Source organism: Sapajus apella, unplaced genomic scaffold, assembly GCF_009761245.1.
Source record: "Sapajus apella isolate SASKATOON/1434 unplaced genomic scaffold, GSC_monkey_1.0 scaffold6, whole genome shotgun sequence".
Classification (NCBI taxonomy): domain Eukaryota; kingdom Metazoa; phylum Chordata; class Mammalia; order Primates; family Cebidae; genus Sapajus; species Sapajus apella.
The window spans coordinates 13,231,514-13,249,811 of NW_022436946.1; the positions used below are offsets into that span (position 1 = coordinate 13,231,514).

General features: G+C 41.8%; 1 protein-coding gene across 4 annotated transcripts in view; it reads right to left on the reverse strand.

Moving 5' to 3' along the window:
• The window catches only part of PEX7 (peroxisomal biogenesis factor 7), an 86,251-nt gene extending 74,849 nt beyond the window's left edge, over positions 1-11,402 (reverse strand). For all 4 annotated transcript variants that reach the window (XR_004267763.1, XR_004267762.1, XM_032274667.1 and 1 more), the window contains exons 1-3: positions 10,834-11,402; positions 8,356-8,413; positions 7,116-7,266 (exon numbers count right to left, since the gene is read on the reverse strand). Coding sequence is in view for 2 of the 4 variants with exons in the window: in XM_032274667.1 (XP_032130558.1) it covers positions 7,116-7,266; positions 8,356-8,413; positions 10,834-11,185 (561 nt within the window). In the remaining 2 variants the exon portion in view is untranslated. The remainder of the gene's footprint in view (positions 1-7,115; positions 7,267-8,355; positions 8,414-10,833) is intronic.
• Between the last annotated feature and the right edge of the window lie 6,896 nt (positions 11,403-18,298).

The following is an 18,298-nucleotide window of genomic DNA, read 5'->3' on the forward strand; positions in this document are numbered from 1 at the left end:
TGAAGAGAGGATTTGAATTTGGAACCCATATTTAAAAGTGAAGTAGCGCATAACAGTTTAGAAAATTTGCAACCTAACCATGAGGTAGAAAAGAAAAACCTATTTCCCAGGGAGAAATTCAAACATGCTGCAGACATTTGCATAAGTAACAAGGAGTGGAATGTTAATAGCCAAGACAATGGGGAAAATGTCTCCAGAGATCTTTGCAGTAACCCCTCCCATCACAGGCCCAGAGGCCTGGGAGGGAAAAATGATTTTGTAGGCCTGAGCGGCCCTGCTGCTCTGTGCAGCCTCAAGACATGGTGCCCTGCATCCCAGCTGCTCTAGCTCCAGCCATGGCTAAAAGGGGCCAAGGTACAGCTCAGGCCTTGCTTCTGAGGGTATGAGCCCCAGACCTTGGCAGTTTCCATGTGGTATTGGGCCTGTGGGTGCCCAGGAGACTAGAGTTTAGGAACACTTTTACACTGTTGGTGGGAGTGTAAATTAGTTTAACCATTGTGGAAGACAGTGTGGCGATTCCTCAAGGACCTAGAAATAGAAACTCCATTTGACCCAGCAATCCCATTACTGGGTATATACCCAAAAGATTATAAATCGTTCTATTATAAGGACACATGCACACGAATGTTCATTGCAGCACTGTTTACGATAGCAAAGACCTGGAGCAACCCAAATGCCCATCGATGATAGACTGGACAGGGAAAATGTGGCACATATACACCATGGAATACTATGCAGCCATAAAAAATGATGAGTTTGTGTCCTGTGTAGGGACATGGATGAACCTGGAAACCATCATTCTCAGCAAACTGACACAAGAACAGAAATCAAACACCGCGTGTTCTCACTCAAAGGTGGGTGCTGAACAATGAGAACACATGGACACGGGGAGGGGAGCATCACACACTGGGGTCTGTGGGGGGAAAATAAGGAAGAGACAGTGGGGGGTGGGGAGCTGGGGAGGGATAACATGGAGAGAAAGGCCAGATATAGGTGATGGGGAGGAAGGCAGCAAACCACACTGCCATGTGTGTACCTATGCAGCAGTCTTACATGCTCTTCACGTGTACCCCCAAACCTAAAATGCAATTAAAAAAAAAAAGAAGACGACAAGAGTTTAACCTCCACCTAGATTTCAGAGGATGTATGGAAATACCTGCATGTCCAGGCAGAAGTTTGTTGCAGGGGCACAGCCCTCATGGAGAACCTTTGCTAGGGTAGTACAGAAAGGAAATTTGGGGTCGAAGCCCCCACACAGAGTCCCCACTGGGACCAGCGGAGCTGTGAGGAGAAAGCCACTGTCCTCCAGACCCCAGAAAGGTAGATTCGCTTACAGCTTGTAGTGTACCCCTGAAAAAGCCACAGGCACTCAATGACAGCCAGTGAAAGCAGCCATGAGGACTGCACCCTGCAGAGCCACAAGGGGAGAGCTGCCCAAGGCCATGGGAGCCAAACCCTTGGATGTGAGACGTCGAGTAAAAGGAGATCATTTCAGAGCTTTAAGATTTAATAACTTCCCTGCTGGGTTTCAGACTTGCATGGGGCCTGTGGCCCCTTTGTTTTGGCCAATTTCTCCCATTTGAATCATTTAGCCAACACCTATAGCCCCATTGTATCTTAGAAGTAACTAACTTCTTGTTTTTTTATATTTTATAGGCTCATAGGCAAAAGGGATTTGCCTTGTCTCAAATGAGACTTTGGACTTGGACTTTTGGGTTAATGTTGGAGTAAGTTAAGACTTTGGGAGACTGTTGTAAAGTCACGATTGGTTTTGAAATGCAAAAAGGACGTGAGATTTGGGAGTGACCAGGAGTGGAATGATATGGTTTGGCTCTGTATCCCTACCCAAGTCTCATCTTGAATTGTAATCCGCATGTGTCAAGGGAGAGACCTGGTAGGACATGATCAAATCATGGGGGCAGTTTCCCCCATGCTGTTCTCGTGATAGTGCGGGAGTTCTCAAAAGATCTGATGGTTTTTAAAAGTAGCAGTTTCTCCTGCTTTCTCTCTTTCCCTCCCTCTTGCTTTACAGATACCTTGTAAAGAAGGTATCTGCTTCCTCTCCACCTTCTGCCATAATTTCAAGTTTCCTGAGGCCTCCCCAGTCATGCAGAAGTGTGAATCAATCAAACCTCCTCTTTATAAATCACCCACTCTCAGGTATTTCTTTATAACAATGTGAAAACAGTGACTTCTCAGCTTCTATCATTATCAAAAAGTAAATAATTGATTCATTTTTAAAAAGTAAACAAGATTTTAACTCTTAAAATGAATAAGCAAATACATTTCCTCCATAACAGAATAATAAATAGTTGCATACTTACATAAAAAATAAGTTTTTATAAGCAATGCTCAAAAACCTTAATGGATCAAACATGCTACAAAAATTCAGCAAATTGATAAACCTTGCTATCTGACAATGAGAAGAAATGTTAACTATATTTTAAATTGTAATAAGCAAACTCAGTGTGAAAATTAAAAATTAATATACTACATTGATTTATGTCATTTTTAAAGTCACTTCAACTCTCAGTAGCACAGTGCTCTGAGAAAGTAGTAAAATAAAATTGTCAATTCACTCTTATTTTTCTACTTCTCACTGAATTTTTAAAAATTTTGTATTATATATTCAGCAGCATTAGAATAGGCATGGCCAAAGGCATTTTACGGGACTCAAAAGACACAATGACTTCTGCAGACATCAATTAAACAATACAGAGATGAATTTGATTCCTACTTTGATGCTAAGTTTAGCAGCCTTTCACACAGATAATGTCCATGCTTTTCTTTCTCTGTGTTTCACCAAGACCTGCATTCCTCAAAGCCTAAAATATATCTAAATCTTGGATTTCTCTTTTTTACTTCATCTAACAACTTGAAAATTGACTGTTGGGCATATAGTCATCAAGTGGTAAAGTGGGTATCTGGAAAAGGTCTAACTTGTTTTACATTTTTCAAACCCTATTAAAATAAGAGCAAATAATACTACTAGCTCATATTTATTCAGTGCTGGTTCTAATGAAAGCACTCACGGCAACCCTGTGATACAGACTACTAATAAACTTAGTTTGCAAATAAAAACACTAAACTTTAGGAAAAATATGTGATATACCCAAGGTCTCACAACAGGTAACTTAACGAAGCCGGGATTCAAATCCAAGATTGACTAAAACCATAGTATACATCTTTATTATATACTATCTTCCATAGAAGAAAATGACCCATTAATTGCCTCTCTAATTTACAACATAGCTTCCCTGAACATACTGGTGGAAAAAAAAAAAAAAGAAAGAAAGAAAAAAGAAATTGGCTATGCTCATTCATTTATTAACTTTTTAATACATTTTTTTAAAGACAGGGTCTCACTCTGTTGTCCAGGCTGGAGTGCCGTGGCACAATCTCAAGTCACTGCAACCTCTACCTCCCAGGCTCAGGCGATTCTCGTGCCTCAGCCACCGAATAGATGGGACTACAGGTGTGCACCACCACACCCAGCTATTTTTTGTATTTTCAGTAGAGACAGGTTTCGCCATGTTGACCATGCTGGTCTCAAACCCTAGCCTAAGCGATCTGCCCGCCTCAACCTTCTAAAGTGTTAGGATTACCGGTGTGAGCCACCACACCCAGCTTCATTTATTAATTGATTCAACAAATACTTACTAGCTCCTTAAAACTCTTGTTTGAGCTTAAATCCTTTTAAGTATTTTTGAGTATCTGGCATATACTGTGGACTGAATGTGTCCCCACAAAACTCACATATTGAAATATTAGCTCCCCAACGTAATGATTAGGAGGTGGGGCCTCTGGAGGGTAATTTGGTCATGAATGTAGAGCCCTCATGAATGAGATTAGTGCCCTTATAAAAGGGATTTCCAAAACCTCTCTCATCCTCTTTCCACCACCTGCAGGTACAATGAAAAGACAGTAGTAGTCTTTGACCTGAAAGAGGGCCCTCATCAGTACCCAACAATGTGGGCACCCTGACCTTGGACTTCCAACCTCCAGAAAAGTGAGAAATAAATTTCTGTTCTTCATAAGGCACCCGGTCTATAATACTTTGTTACAGCAGCCTGAACAGACTGAGACAGAAATTGGTGCCAAGAATTAGGGTTGCTGCTGTAACAAACACCTAAAAAGGTTATTTTCATTTATTTTTCACATAACCAAGAAAAATATGTGAAACAGTAAACTCTGACTGTTGAAGCCACTTCACTGTTTTCTATTACACTAACATTCAAGGCACCCTGATACAAATGCTTACCAAAAATTGCATCTGAAAAGAAAACAAGGAAGGTTAACTACAGGAGTAGTATGCAAAACAAATTTCAAAAATTAAAAAACCCCAAAGTGTGTCTTCAGATCAAAAGAATCAGTTGCAAAATTATAAAATGATGTAAAACTGGTTTAACAGCAGTTCAGATAACAAAAGAGGGAAGTGTGTTACTAGTAGACTCAAAGTAACCTAACACTAAGACGTGGCTGAGTAACAATGGATAGCTCCTTTAGGTAATATTATTAGAATTAGGCGCTCAAGATTATGGTGGTAAAATCTTATAAAGCTTAGCCCTTTATCACATTTCTGGAATAAATTAGGTATACTACATTGAAAGGGACACTGAAAGACAGGATTATCAAAGGAGGTTACCAGGAGGATGAAAGATGTAGAGATCATGTCATCTGAGGACAGGACATGAAATGGCAAGTGCAGTCTGGAAGAGGCACGATGGCTATTTTCAAGAGGCTTCCTGGACAAGAGGGGCTGGACTTAGTCTTACCATTTCAAAGAAAGGCACTAAGAGCAACAGTTGGTTGCTAGAGAAGGTAGATCTGGGCTTACAAGAAGCAGTTTCTTAATCATGAGAACAATTTAAAATTCAAATAAGTTATATCAAGAGAAAGTGAAATTCACTTTCACTGAGATGAAGTAAAGACTGAGTGACCATCCATCTAGGACATCCTAGAACAGTATTTCCCAGAGAGTAGTTGCACAAGAGATTATTTTAACTGGTACATACATTTATTTTATTCATTACTTATTGATTTTAATGTACATTAAAAACAAATAAATGTACATACTAAAGTAACCATCAACCCCCTTGTTTCACAAAGATTACTGTTTTAGGATAAATGAAGCAACAACTTTAGTTGATTGAAAGAGAAACATTAAGTCAATATACTGAATTTAACTTAATTAGCTATATTATTTTATGATGTTAGTTACCACCCTTGAATTTATACACATAAATCATAAAAGGCACCAAAGACTTAAGAAAAAGGAAAAAAAAACTTCTGAGAAGAAAATATTTTTAAAAAAAAGAAAAAAGAAAAAGAAAAATATTAAATTAATTATAATATAAATGGTATAAAAAGATGTCAAAAATCACAAAAACTAGCCTGGGCGACATAGTGAAACTTCATCTCTCCAAAAAAAAAAAAAAAAAAAAAAAACACAAAACACAAAAACACAGGTAGGATCACTTGAGCCCAGGAGTTCAAGACCAGCCTGGCCAACATGGTGAAACCCCATCTCTACTGAAAATACAAAAATTAGCAGGGTATGGTGGCACATGTCTGTAATTCCAGCTACTCAGGTGGCTAAGACATGAGAACGGCTTGAGCCTGGGAAGTGGAGGTTGAAGGGAACCAAGATCACACCACTGCACTCCAGCCTGAGCAACAGAGGGAGACCCTGACTAAAAACAAAACAAAACAATTCACCCAGGTTCCACAAAAGTATCTGAATTTTGGACATACTACTCTGTAGAGATTAGTGCATCGATCGCCCTGAAACTAAAATTTCTCCTTTATCAAAATTGTCTTAATATTCAGTAATTCCCCAAAAACATGGTGATTTACAACTACATTTATTCAAATAGCTATCACAATAAAAATACAAACTGGCTGGGCACGGTGGCTCACACCTATAATCCCAGCACTTTGGGAGGCCAAGGCAGGTGGATCGTGAGGTCAGAAGTTTGAGACCAGCCTGGTCAATATAGTGAAACCCCATCTCTACTAAAAATACAGCCTGGGTAACAGAGCAAGACTCCATCTCAAAAAAATTAAAAAAAAAAAAAAAGCCAGGTGTGGTGGTGCTTGCCTGTAGTCCCAGCAACTCGGGAGGCTAAGGTAGAAGAATTGCTTGAACCCAGGAGGCAAAAGCTGCAGTGAGCTGAGATTGCGTCGCTGCACTCCAGCCTGGGCGACAGAGTGAGACTCCATCTCAAAAATAAAAATAAATAAAATAAAAATAAAAATAGAAACTAAAATGTTTCAATATTTCAATAACAATTTTAGAAATCTTGATTGTCAATAGCTACAGCTATAAAACATCTGGATCCCTCACATAACTAATCTTTTACCACAAAAGACTGATACTCTTGTATCTAAAAAGCATTTATTGAGGGCCTTCTTGGGCCAGGCACTGTGGTGGACAAAAATTTGAAAGTAAATTAGCAAGTTTTCATTTGAAGGACGTACTGCTACCTTAAGGAAAATCTTAAAACATTTAAGGTAAAAACACAAAAAAGAGGATGTCTTCATTATTATCTTCGCTGAAAATATATATGTATGTTAGTACAGCTGAAACCCAAACTATTTTCTATGCTATACATACACACACACAACATCTAGACACACGAACCAGATTTAAATATAAATGATCAAAGTTCTGCCTCATACTCAGTATTTTATGCTCTTGCTCCAATACATTCTGAAACTCCTCAAGAATCTCACTGAAGCCCCAAAGGCAATCTTGTGATGTCTCTGTGAAAAGTCCACCTACCTCTATTTAAAGCACCCCGTGGCAAGCACATTCTTAGAGCACAAAGAAAGTGATGGGCCTCTCAGGAGGAAATGATGCCAGAGTACACTGCTGGAGGCGTTTTTTTCTTCCTAATGAGAAGACTGACCTTTTCTTTTCTTTCTCAGCTCCTTACGCCAAGAGGTACTTCATGTATGAATAATCAAATAATAAGTGACATCTAGTGTGTCTAAGAAATACTAAAGTTTAAACTTGTCCCCGGGAGACATTGCTCCATGTGTGCATCCCCAGATGGATTTCAACCAAAGTCGAAGAAAGAAAAATAATCAGCCCAGAAAGATTCCCCACCTACCTCCTGAGTGTGTTCCTTATAGACCTGCAGCGGCCCCGCAGCTTTGGCTGTGTCCCAGAGCTGTAGCGAACCGTCGCCACTGCAGGTGACGAGGACATGTTCGTTGTTCTCACTCCAGGTCACATCAAACAAACCATCACTCCAGTCAAAGCTACACCAGGAAAAAACAAACAAACAACACTTATATAGGCAGCTACACACACACACACACACACACACTTACAATTTTGGCTTTTTTCCTTAATATTTATCACATATTTTAATACATATATCTCATGTAATCTTCACAACTATGGGAGTTAAGTAGAGCAGGTACTTGACAAATACGGCAACAGATTCAGAAAGGTTAAAAAAAAAAAAAAAAGAGTCCAGTGGAATGCCATAGTCCAAAAATGTAATGCTACAAAGTATACTACTCCACATTTTTTATGTTTTAAGTTTTATAATTTATGAGTGGACACTAAGAGATAGGCTTCAGATTTGTTTTGTTTTGTTTTTTATTTAAGAGAAGGAGTCTTGCTCTGTCACCCAGGCTGGAGTGTAGTGGCCCAATGAGAGCTCATTGTAGCCTTGAACTGGACTCAAGCAATCCTCCCACCTCAGCCTCCCAAGTAGCTGGGACTACAGAGGTACACCATTGGGGCACAGCTAATTAAAAAAAAAAAAAAATTAGGCCAGGCCAGGTGGCTCATGCACGTAATACCAGCACTTTGGGAGGCCAAGGCAGGCAGATCACCTGAGGTCAGGAGTTCGAGACCAGCCTGGCCAAAATGGAAAAACCCTGTATCTACTAAAAACTACAAAAATTAGCCAGGCATGGTGGCAGGCACCTGTATGTAATCCAAGTTACTTAGGAGGCTGAGGCAGGAGAATCACTTGAACCCAGGAGGCAGAGACTGCAGTGAGCCAAGATCATGTCACTGTACTCCAACCTGGGTGACAGAGCCAAACTCTGTATCAAAAAAAAAAAAAATTTGTTTTAGAGATAGTGTCCTGCTATGTTGCCCACCAGGCTGGTCTTGAACTCCTGGCCTTGAGTGATCTTTCTGCCTTAGACTTGGAAATAGCTGGGACTACAGGTGTACACCACCACAACCAGCTAAAAATAAACTTCATCCTATGCAAACACCAAGGTTCCTTTTATATTGTAAATTGAAATCCTGAACAAAGAGTCAAAACCTCATTCTATTAAGACTTTAATAGCAACAATATATACCTTTAATAATTAGAGCCACTTTACCTTCTAAAAAGCCTTAGCCCAGATTCATTTGGATCCAATATTAGTAGGGTTCCGCAGCCTAAAGAGAAAAAAAAATCAAGGTCATGCCTTTGAACCTGCCAGGGTAACATCAAAAGTCAAGGAGTTACCAAGTAATTGGTACCTGATTTTAATATCACAAATTTCTCCCTCAAGTTTTTGGGACCTTGAATACCAAATGGTCAGGTGATCAATTTCTCCCTAAACTTTTTGGGACATGAATACCAAATGTGTTCTCTATTTCCATTTTTCTGTATTATACTTCATTTAATAAATATTCAACTTCCCATTGCACTTATGGTTGGAATCCAGACATGGATCTGACAGGGGGGCGAAATACTTAGGGGCCTACTCTGTAGCCAGACAAGGCATCAGGGATACAAACCTTCCAAGTTGGTGTTATCATCCCTATTGACAGATAAGAAACCTCCAGCTTACAAACCCCAGGGACTGTGCTCCTCCTGCTAAATCGCCTTGCCTCACCAATAAATTTAAAATACATCTAACACAGGATTTTAAAACAAAATATGAATGCGGAGATACCTGGTGGGATTTAGCACAACTGGTGGTAATAAAGTCCTGAAAATGGTGTTAACATGTTACCTATCAAAGATTATTTTACAAAAGGGCCATTGTATTTTAAAAGTAATATTTAATTGTATAAAGACCAAGGGGGGAAATCGCTTCCATTTATATATATATCTCACACACACACACACACACACACACACACACACACACACACACACACACACACACATACATACATATATTTAAGACAGAGTCTCTTGCTCTGTTGCCCAGGCTAGACTGCAATGGCATGATCTCGGCTCACTGCAACCTCCGCCTCCGGGGCTCAAGCGATTCTCCGAGCAGCTGGGATTACAGGCACGTGCCACTGCGCCAGGCTAATTTTTGTATTTCTAGTAGAGATGGGGTTTCACCATGTTGGCCAGGCTGGTCTCGAACTCCTGACCTCGTGATCCGCCCACCTCAGCCTCCCAAAGTGGTGGGACTACAGGCGTGAGCCACCGCACCTGGCCAATACAAACTCCTTTTAAAGAGTTTTTGCATAAGATTTAAAGTAGGATTACAGGCCAGTCACAGTGGCTCGAGCCTGTAATCCCAGCACTTTGGGAAGCCAAGGCAGGAGGATCGCTTGCACCCATGAGTTCAGGACCAGCCTGGGCAACACAATAATACCTTCTCTACAAAAAAATTACAAATTAACCAGGTGTGGTGGTACCTGCCGGTGCTCCCAGCTACAGGGGAGGTTGAGACAGGAGGATCATTTGAGCCCAGGAGGTTGAGGCTGCAGTGAGCCACGCCTGCACCATTCTACTCAATTTGGGCAACAGAGTGAGACCCTGTCTCTAAAAAGAAAAAGATAAAAGATAAAAAAGAAAATTCCTACCATTATAGAATCATGAGTCTTCAATCTAACCGGTGGGCCATGTAAATCCGAACGTGCACGCACTAAGAGCTAATGACGAAAATAAATCAAGTATTTCTTTGACTTTTAGAAGTAACTTTTTTTCTGCTGTAGGACAAAACAAAAAATACAGTAGACCACTGGCAGCACGAGATGCAAGGAGTTGTTGCATCTCGCTTCAGTGCATATAATAGCTGGGGCATGAATTAAGGCAAAACCGAGAATGAACCCGCGCCTTTTCATCTAGTTCATGGCCAGAGATGATTAACTATTTTTTTCTTTTCTTTTCTTAAGACAGGGTCTCAGTCTGTCACCCAGGCTGGAGTGGAGTGATGTGATCTCAGCTCACTGTAGCCTCAACATTCCGGGCTCAAGCGATCCTCCCGCCTCAGCCTCCTGAGCAGCTGTAACCACAGGCCGAGACAATTAACTGGAGTCTCTAACATCTACTTGTAAATGTGTGCACCCCTCGTGAACAACTACAGGTGAGGACTGAACTTGATACATTTCATGGTGTCACCTGGAGGACTCCAGGCATCCGCTTAAGAGCATCCTCCTTAGGAAGACCAGCCCGCAGGTCGCGGCTCGGTGCTCGAATGCCTACTGGGAAATGTAGGCCGACTCACGAGCCCTGGAGCGGTTCTGGTTCGGACTCTCTTCCCGGTACGGCTGTGCCGGGCAGACCGATCGGAAGGGCCACGCAGGCTCCCCCGGCTCTCCGCACGGAGACATGCGCCTGGGCGCGTGACAGGTGGCGGAGGCAGCGGAGTCTCAGGGAACAAGAACATGAGCTAGCAGGCTACACCTACATGCGTTTGCACGCAACTGGAAAAGAGGATCGACTGCCGCTCCAGAACAGCTCCCGCTCTCCACAAAGGAGGGAGCGGCGCCGGTCAGTACCTCTTCTGCCCCCTGGCGCCGACCCGCGGCACCGTCTACGCTCGGAGGCGCTTTCCCTCGAGCACTAGGAGTTGGAGCCCGCTGGCGCCCACCTCCGCCCCCGCCCAGGCGGCGCGGCCCCGCCTCACCCGCGATGCCGTAGTGCTGCGCGGCGGCGCAGGCCAGGCGGCCCGGCAGGTACGGGGAGAACTCGGCGGCGTAGCCGTGACGGCCTGGCACCCGCAGCGTCCGCGCCGCGCCGCCGCACACCGCGTTCATCCCGCCCGCCGCCCCCGTCCCTCGCCGCCCCGGCCGCGGAAGCCGGTCCGAGTCGGAGACGCACTGGCGCCGTTGGAGAGACCAGGAAGACCGGGCGGAAGTGCGGGCCCCGTGCTCCGTATTCGAGATTCTGATTGGTCCGCACGGGAAAAGCCGTTGACTCCGACGGAGACCATTTTTGTTTTGGGTGAAACCGAACTGAATTGCGCCTGCTGCAAACATGCATATCTATCAGGGGAGTGATCTAGGGTTAAGTATTATTAATAATTACGACAACCTTTGTCGTTGCATCTCAGCCTCGTCTGTACGGCTATCTGGTTTTTATTAATTCATTGAGCGTTTGGAGGACTGGCATCAGGAACTTTTCCTGATGATTACTAAGTTGTAGCCGCTCTGAATCCATGCAGCGCGTCCAAAAGGCAATTGCGTGCTGCGTTACCCGAGGAAATTGGAAGCAATGATAACTTAAGTCCGTGGAGTCAATGCGGTATTTAGGAACAAGAGCGTGGGCTACTGGCTACCTCCACACTATAACTGGAGAAGATGAGATGCCAACTCCAAACTAACCCCCCATGTTTGGCAAGTGAGAAAGAGGAGCTGGCCAGTTCTAATGAAGCTAAGAAAAAGAGCAGCACATCATCATAAACAACTAATTTTTTTTAAAGTATCACTACATATATATATATTGTATGGTAATAGGTAGTAAGATGCTGGTGCTCATTCATTCATTGCTAGAGGATGAATGAATCCTCTATGTGGAAAATGGCCATATATAATTCATCTACCAAGCCAAGATACTTTTGAGAGTAAAGAGGGTGTAATTATTAAGCCAGGTCAACAGGCACAAACCAAGTCATATGATCAACTTAACCATATATCAAGCACAGTATTAGGCATTTGGGATTCAAAATCATAGGATATGGTCCATGGCCTCAAGAGATTAGAGTCTACTAAAGAGAAGCCATGTAATTAGTTAAGTGTAATCAAAATACTGTAGAGGCTATGAGAAATATACATGGGGTATTTTTAAAAGGTGACTGTCAGTGCCAGAGGTAGGGGAATTGCAGAAAAGGCTGCAGGTAAGAGGTAGTCTTTACGGTGATGGTGCACAAATGAGTAGGTTTTCTTTAAGTAGACAAGAAGATGGAGGTCTTTGTAAGAGCAAGAATAACATGAGCAACTTGGGAGACCTAAACCAGCATGATCCATAGGGGATGGTGGCTGCCAGGACTCAGCCTGGCAAAATGGAAGGGATATGGTGAAAGGATATTGGGTGGGGAGACTAGAGTGTTGTGCTGGGGCTAGATCGTGATGAGTCTTGTATACCATGCTAAGAGAATTGGATTTCTACTGTAAATAATCAAAAAGGGTGGAAGTTTTCTAATGTGAGAAATTAAATGACCCAGGTTTTATTTTTAAAAGTCCTGCAACACTAATCTGGAGATAGAGTTTGGAGATGGGGAGGCCATCTAAAGACTTTAGCAGGCCAGGCTCAGTGGCTCACACCTGTAATCCCAACACTCTAGGAGGCCCAGGTGGTCAGATCACTTGAGGATCCAGACCAGCGTGGCCAACATGGTGAAATTCCATCTCTACAAAAAATACAAAAATTCGCCTGGTGTGGTGGCACATGCCTGTAATCCCAGCTATTCGGGAGGCTGAGATGGGAGAATCACTTGAACCCAAGAAGTGGAGGTTGCAGTGAGCTGAGATTGAGCAAGACTCCCTCTCAAAAAAAAAAAAAAAAACTTTAATAATAGTTCAAACAAAAGATAAGAACTTGAGCAAAGATTATGGTAATTGGAGTGGAGAGTAAGAGTCAGATAAAATGTTAAGGCAATAACTCATAATATCTGCATAAAGAAAGAGGAGTCAAAATGACTTCCAAGTTTCAGACTTTTGTGCCTGGATGAATGCAGGGACTGCTCCCTGAAATAGGGACTATGGCAGGAGCAGGTTTAGGAAGAAAATGAGCTCCAGTTTTAAAGTGTTGCCTGTGAATTTCTTACGGGCTACTGGACATACCAGTTGGCACTCATTTGCATTTAGATAATATTTAAAGCCATGGGAATGACTGCCCTCAGGAAGAGAGTGATATGAAAAGAAAAAAGAGGTAAAAATAGAACTCTCAACAGACATGGTGGCTCACACTTGTAATCCCAGCACTTTGAGAGGCCAAGGCAGGTGGATTGCTTGAGACCAGGAGTTCGAAACCAGCCTGGGTGACATGGCAAAACCCTATCTCTACAAAAAATACAAAAATTAGCCAGGTGTGATAGCATTCGCCTGTAGTTACAGCTGCTTGGGGGGTAGTGGGGGGTGCTGAAGCAGGAAGATCAGTTGAGCCAGTGCGGCCCAGGTTGCAGTGAGCAGTGTTTGCACCACTTCACTCCAGCCTGGGCAACAAAATGAGACCCTGTCTCAAAAAATAAAATCAAATCAAAAAGAACTTTGGGAGAAACAACAGTATGTAAGGCTTGGCAGGGGAAGAGGAGCTACATGGACTCACAGGGTGCATTCTATTCATTAATTCATCTGTTTAAGAATACAGGTCAGTTTGAATTTGCACACTACCTTCTGATGCATACTTAGGCAGACAGCCTAGCAGATGGACTCATTATGAATAACATGACTCAACAGAGTTCTTCTTAACAGTATTGAAGGAAATATAACATCTATTATGGTGACTGGCACATAGTAAACATTAGGGGAAAAATGGCAACCATTACTCTGGTAGCAGGCAAGAATTTGTTAACACAGACTCAAGTACGCAAGACATAGAGCATTTCTTTATTTTCTTCAACTAACTTAAATCTCCATCTTTCCAGGCTGTTTGTTGGAAAATTTCACCCCATTATGTTTGGGGCTTCCTGGCACTCCCTAGGACCACACTACAATCTGACTAAGTAGAGTGTAAAGTCCAGGAAGGCAGGATCATTGTGGTAAGTAGTCTCTAATTGTCAGATGGCTCCCTATGCAAGTCTGAATGGGCCTACGAATGTGCATTTTCATGCAATACTCGAATACAGGCAGGGCCCAGGCCTCATTGCAGAGATGGGCTCCCACTTCCCTGAGGGCCCCATGATACCATCTTTCGAGGGAGCAGGGCCGCATCACTGTCACTTCTCCATACTTAAGAATGTCCCCTCTCAACCTCTGCTCTCTCACTCACACCACATAGTCATCTCTTGCCTCTCCCTCCTCAAAGACACGTCACAGTTCTGTTCAGTGAGTTTAGGCTTTCGCCAATGATTATAAGCAGTTTCTATGCCAGTCCTTCAAGTACCTTGAGTCCAGGGATCACAGAGGGTCTGGTTACCTAACTGAAATACGGGAAGGGACTGGGCGCAATGACTCATGCCTGTAATCTCAGCACTTTGGGAGGCTGAGGCAGTCAGATCACTTGAAGTCAGGAGTTCTAGACCAGCCTGACCCCATCTCTGCTGAAAAGACAAAACAGTAGCCAAGCATGGTGGCACATGCCTATAATCCCAGCTACTCAGGAGACTGAGGCACGAGAATCTATTGAACCAGGGAGATAGTGGAGATAGCAGTGAGCTGAGATTGCGCCACTGCACTCCAGCCTGGGTGACAGAGTGAGACTGTCTCAAAAAAGAAAGAAAAAAATGGGGAAGGAAAACAACTACAGCAAAACGATACATTAATAAATTGTCCCACCATACTGTTAATGAAAAAAGTAAATATCAATTATTAATAACAAGTGACATGTTTTTATTCATGGGGAACATTTTGTATGTTTGTCTGTTTTCTTTCAGGACCACTGCACTTGTATAAACCTGAGATCCTAACATGCAGAAGCACATAGAATAATACATCTGCCTCCCCTCACACCCAAACCACACAAGCCCCGAATTCTTACCCTCCCTCCGTGAACCTGAGACAGAATATGTGTACCTCATCACCCAGGCAGCATTCCTTATATTTCAGATCCCTGCCTTACAACCTTGTTGGTTGAGCTTTATAATATAGATTCCATGGCAAGTGGCAGACATTCAGTCAAAGTCCCAGGGACTAGGCCTGAAAGTCTGCATTTTAACAAACTCCTCAGGGTGATTCTCATATGTTGGCTAAAGCAGACCGGAAAGAAAATCACTTAGGGAAAAGTGGTCAGCACTAACAGGGACTACTAGGGCAGTGGAAGCAAGCACGTAGGTAAAGCAAGAATATGCTCCAAGGCAAAGCAAGCTGGGCTTAAGATGTTCAAAGACGGGTATCATTCGTGCAACATTGATGCCTTATGTGAAGAACAAAGAATTGCATGACATCTCCTCCTAAATTCAGAGGAGAACACTAGAACTACATTTTTCACATAGCAATATGGCTATGAGTACAGGCTCCAGATCAGACTTATGTTCAATTCTTACTTAATAGATTAAGGCTGCGAATTGGATTTCAGTTATAGACTGTGTTTTTTTTTTTTTTGGAGACAGAGTCTCACTCTGTCACCCAGAGCTGGAGTGCAGTGGCGTGATCTCAGCTCACTGCAACCTCCGCCTCTTGGGTTCAAGTGATTCTCCTGCCTCAGTCCCCTGAGTAGCTGGGACTACAAGTGCGTGCCGCCACACCACACCTGGCTAATTTTTTTGTCTTTTTAGTGAAGAAGGAGTTTCACCATGTTGGCCAGGCTAGTCTTGAACTCCTGGCCTCAAGTGATCTGCCCGCATTGGCCTTCCAAAATGCTGGGATTACAGGTATTATCATTATACATTATACCAAAAAAAAAAAAAAATACTTGCAAACGCATGTTTATAGTAGCATCATTCACAATTGCAAAATCGTGAAACCAACCCAAATGCTCATCAATCAACAAATGGATAAACAAACTGATATATATATGTATATACATATATATATATATACACGTATGTATACTATATACACGTATGTATACGTATATATATGTATACATATACAGGTATATACGTATACATACGTATATATACATATATACATACAATGGAATACTGTTCAGCTATAAAGAGGAATGAATTGGGGCATTTGCAGTGATCTGTATGAGATTGGAGACTTATTCTAAGTAAAGTAACTCAGGAATGGAAAACTGAACATCATGTCTTCCCACTGATACGTGGGAGCTAAGCTATGAGGATGCAAAGGCATAAGAATGATACAATGGACTCTGGGGACTTGGGCAGAAGGTGGGGGTGGTGAGGGATAAAAGACAAACAGAGTGCAGCATAGTGCTTGGGTGATGAGGGCAACAAAAATCTCACAAATCACCACTAAAGAACTTAATGTAATCAAATACCACCTGTACCCCAGTAATTTATGGAAAAAAAATTTTTTTAAATAAAAAATAAAAAATAAACAATAAACCTTACCGGCAATTAGTGTCAAGTAATTTTTAAAGTTTTAGAACTATGCAAATATATTTAGATTGGCTACTGTTGTCCACTAATCTTCAGAGATAAAACTTTCAAGCTAAAAATTAAATTAAATCTCTTCTTCCCCATATCACGAATATGGATTTGCCTACAGATTTCTTCTGAAAGATTCTTTTGTTACCTACACCCTCTGCCTTTTGGGAGTTCTTTGATGCTGCCCCCTACACAGGAAAAGACTTCGCTTTCCTATTCTGCAAGCAAACTCTGTCCGCTTTCATATTCTCCATCAAATTTAAATACTTCCAAAAATTCTCACCCATCTCTAAAACTTACTTCCAAATTTGAAAAGAACATTTGTTTATTACAGTTTCTAAGAATACAAATTGCTTTTCTTATTTTTCCCCTTTCTTGCAGTTATCAAAAGGGTTATCTCCTTTCTGTGACAAATTTAATGAATAAAATATTTATAAGGTAATGATTATTAAGGCATTGTTTTAAATGGAGAAAGTGGTGGACTGAGTGTCAAAAATTTCTGTATTTTGGAACAAAACATTTTACTAAGTTAGTACTCTATTATCTCACCTGTAAAATAAGTATGATAGATTCTGATTCTTTTTACCTCTTAATATTATGACTCCAAGACTTGTTATAAAAAAGATTTATGCCGGGCGTGGTGGCTCATGCCTGTAATCCCAGCACTTTGGGACGCCGAGGTGGGTGGATCACAAAGTAAAGAGATCGAGACCATCCTGGTCAACACGGTGAAACCCCGTCTCTACTAAAACTACAAAAAATTAGCTGGGCATGGTGGTGCATGCCTGTAATCCCAGCTACTCAGGAGGCTGAGGCAGGAGAATTGCCTGAACCTAGGAGGCGGAGGTTGCGGTGAGCAGAGATCGCGCCATTGCACTCCAGCCTGGGTAACAAGAGTGAAACTCTGTCTCAAAAAAAAAAAAAAAAAAAAAAAAAAAAAGGGTGGGCTGGCGTGGTGGCTCATTCCTGTAAGCCCAGCACTTTGGAAGGCCAAGATGGGTGGATCACTTTGAGCTCAGGAGTTCAAGACCAGCCTGGGCAGCAAGGCAAAACCCCATCTCTGCTAAAAATATAAAAGTTAGCCAGGCATGGCAGCTCACAACTGTAGACCCAGCTAGTCGGGAGGCTGAGGCTGGAGAATTGCTTTAGCTAGGGAAGAGGAGGTTGCAGTGAATTGAGATCATGCCACTGCACTCCAGCCTGGGCCACAGTAAAACCCTGTCTCAAAAACAAAAAGAAAGAAAACTTACTATAATTGAAAGTTATTATTATTAGAACTAAGACCACCAGAAGCTAGCCAAACTTTACCTGAAATGTTGATTCTGCATTTTATAGACATAGAATAACTTTTTTTTTAAGTGGCAAGTTCATTTTAATTAAATTCACACAATTTGCAGCTTAATTCAAAATGTAAACATTCCTGAAAATCACACTTCCCAAGAACTAGAAAGTTGACACAAAATTAAAAGAGAAGGAAAATGACCTTGAAATGGTTTTCTTAAAAATCTTAGTGTTTGGTTTTAAGATCTTCATTCAACTATTAAGAATATGCAGAAGTTTCTTTGTGTGTATATTTTATATATTTTATAATTTTTGGAAAAGCAATACATGCCCATGGTTAAAAAAAAAAAAAAAGTATATATGGTGTGAACTAAATCTTTCCTAGAGCCTTCAACTTTTCAGTCCCCCTCCTCAGAGAGCAGTATATCATCTACTGGAAAAAAAAAAAAGCAAAGTACAGAACAGTGCTTCTAATATGCCCCATTTATTTTTTAAAATATGTCTATGTTTGCATATGTCCTGCTTGTAAACTCAAAATTGTCTCTAGAAAAAAAGAAACAGGTACAAGTTTCTCTGAAAAGAAGAATTGAACACCGGAAGGCAAGAGGGAAGTAGACTGACTAGTCAGTGGGTTCCTTCTTTACTTTTAAATTTTATA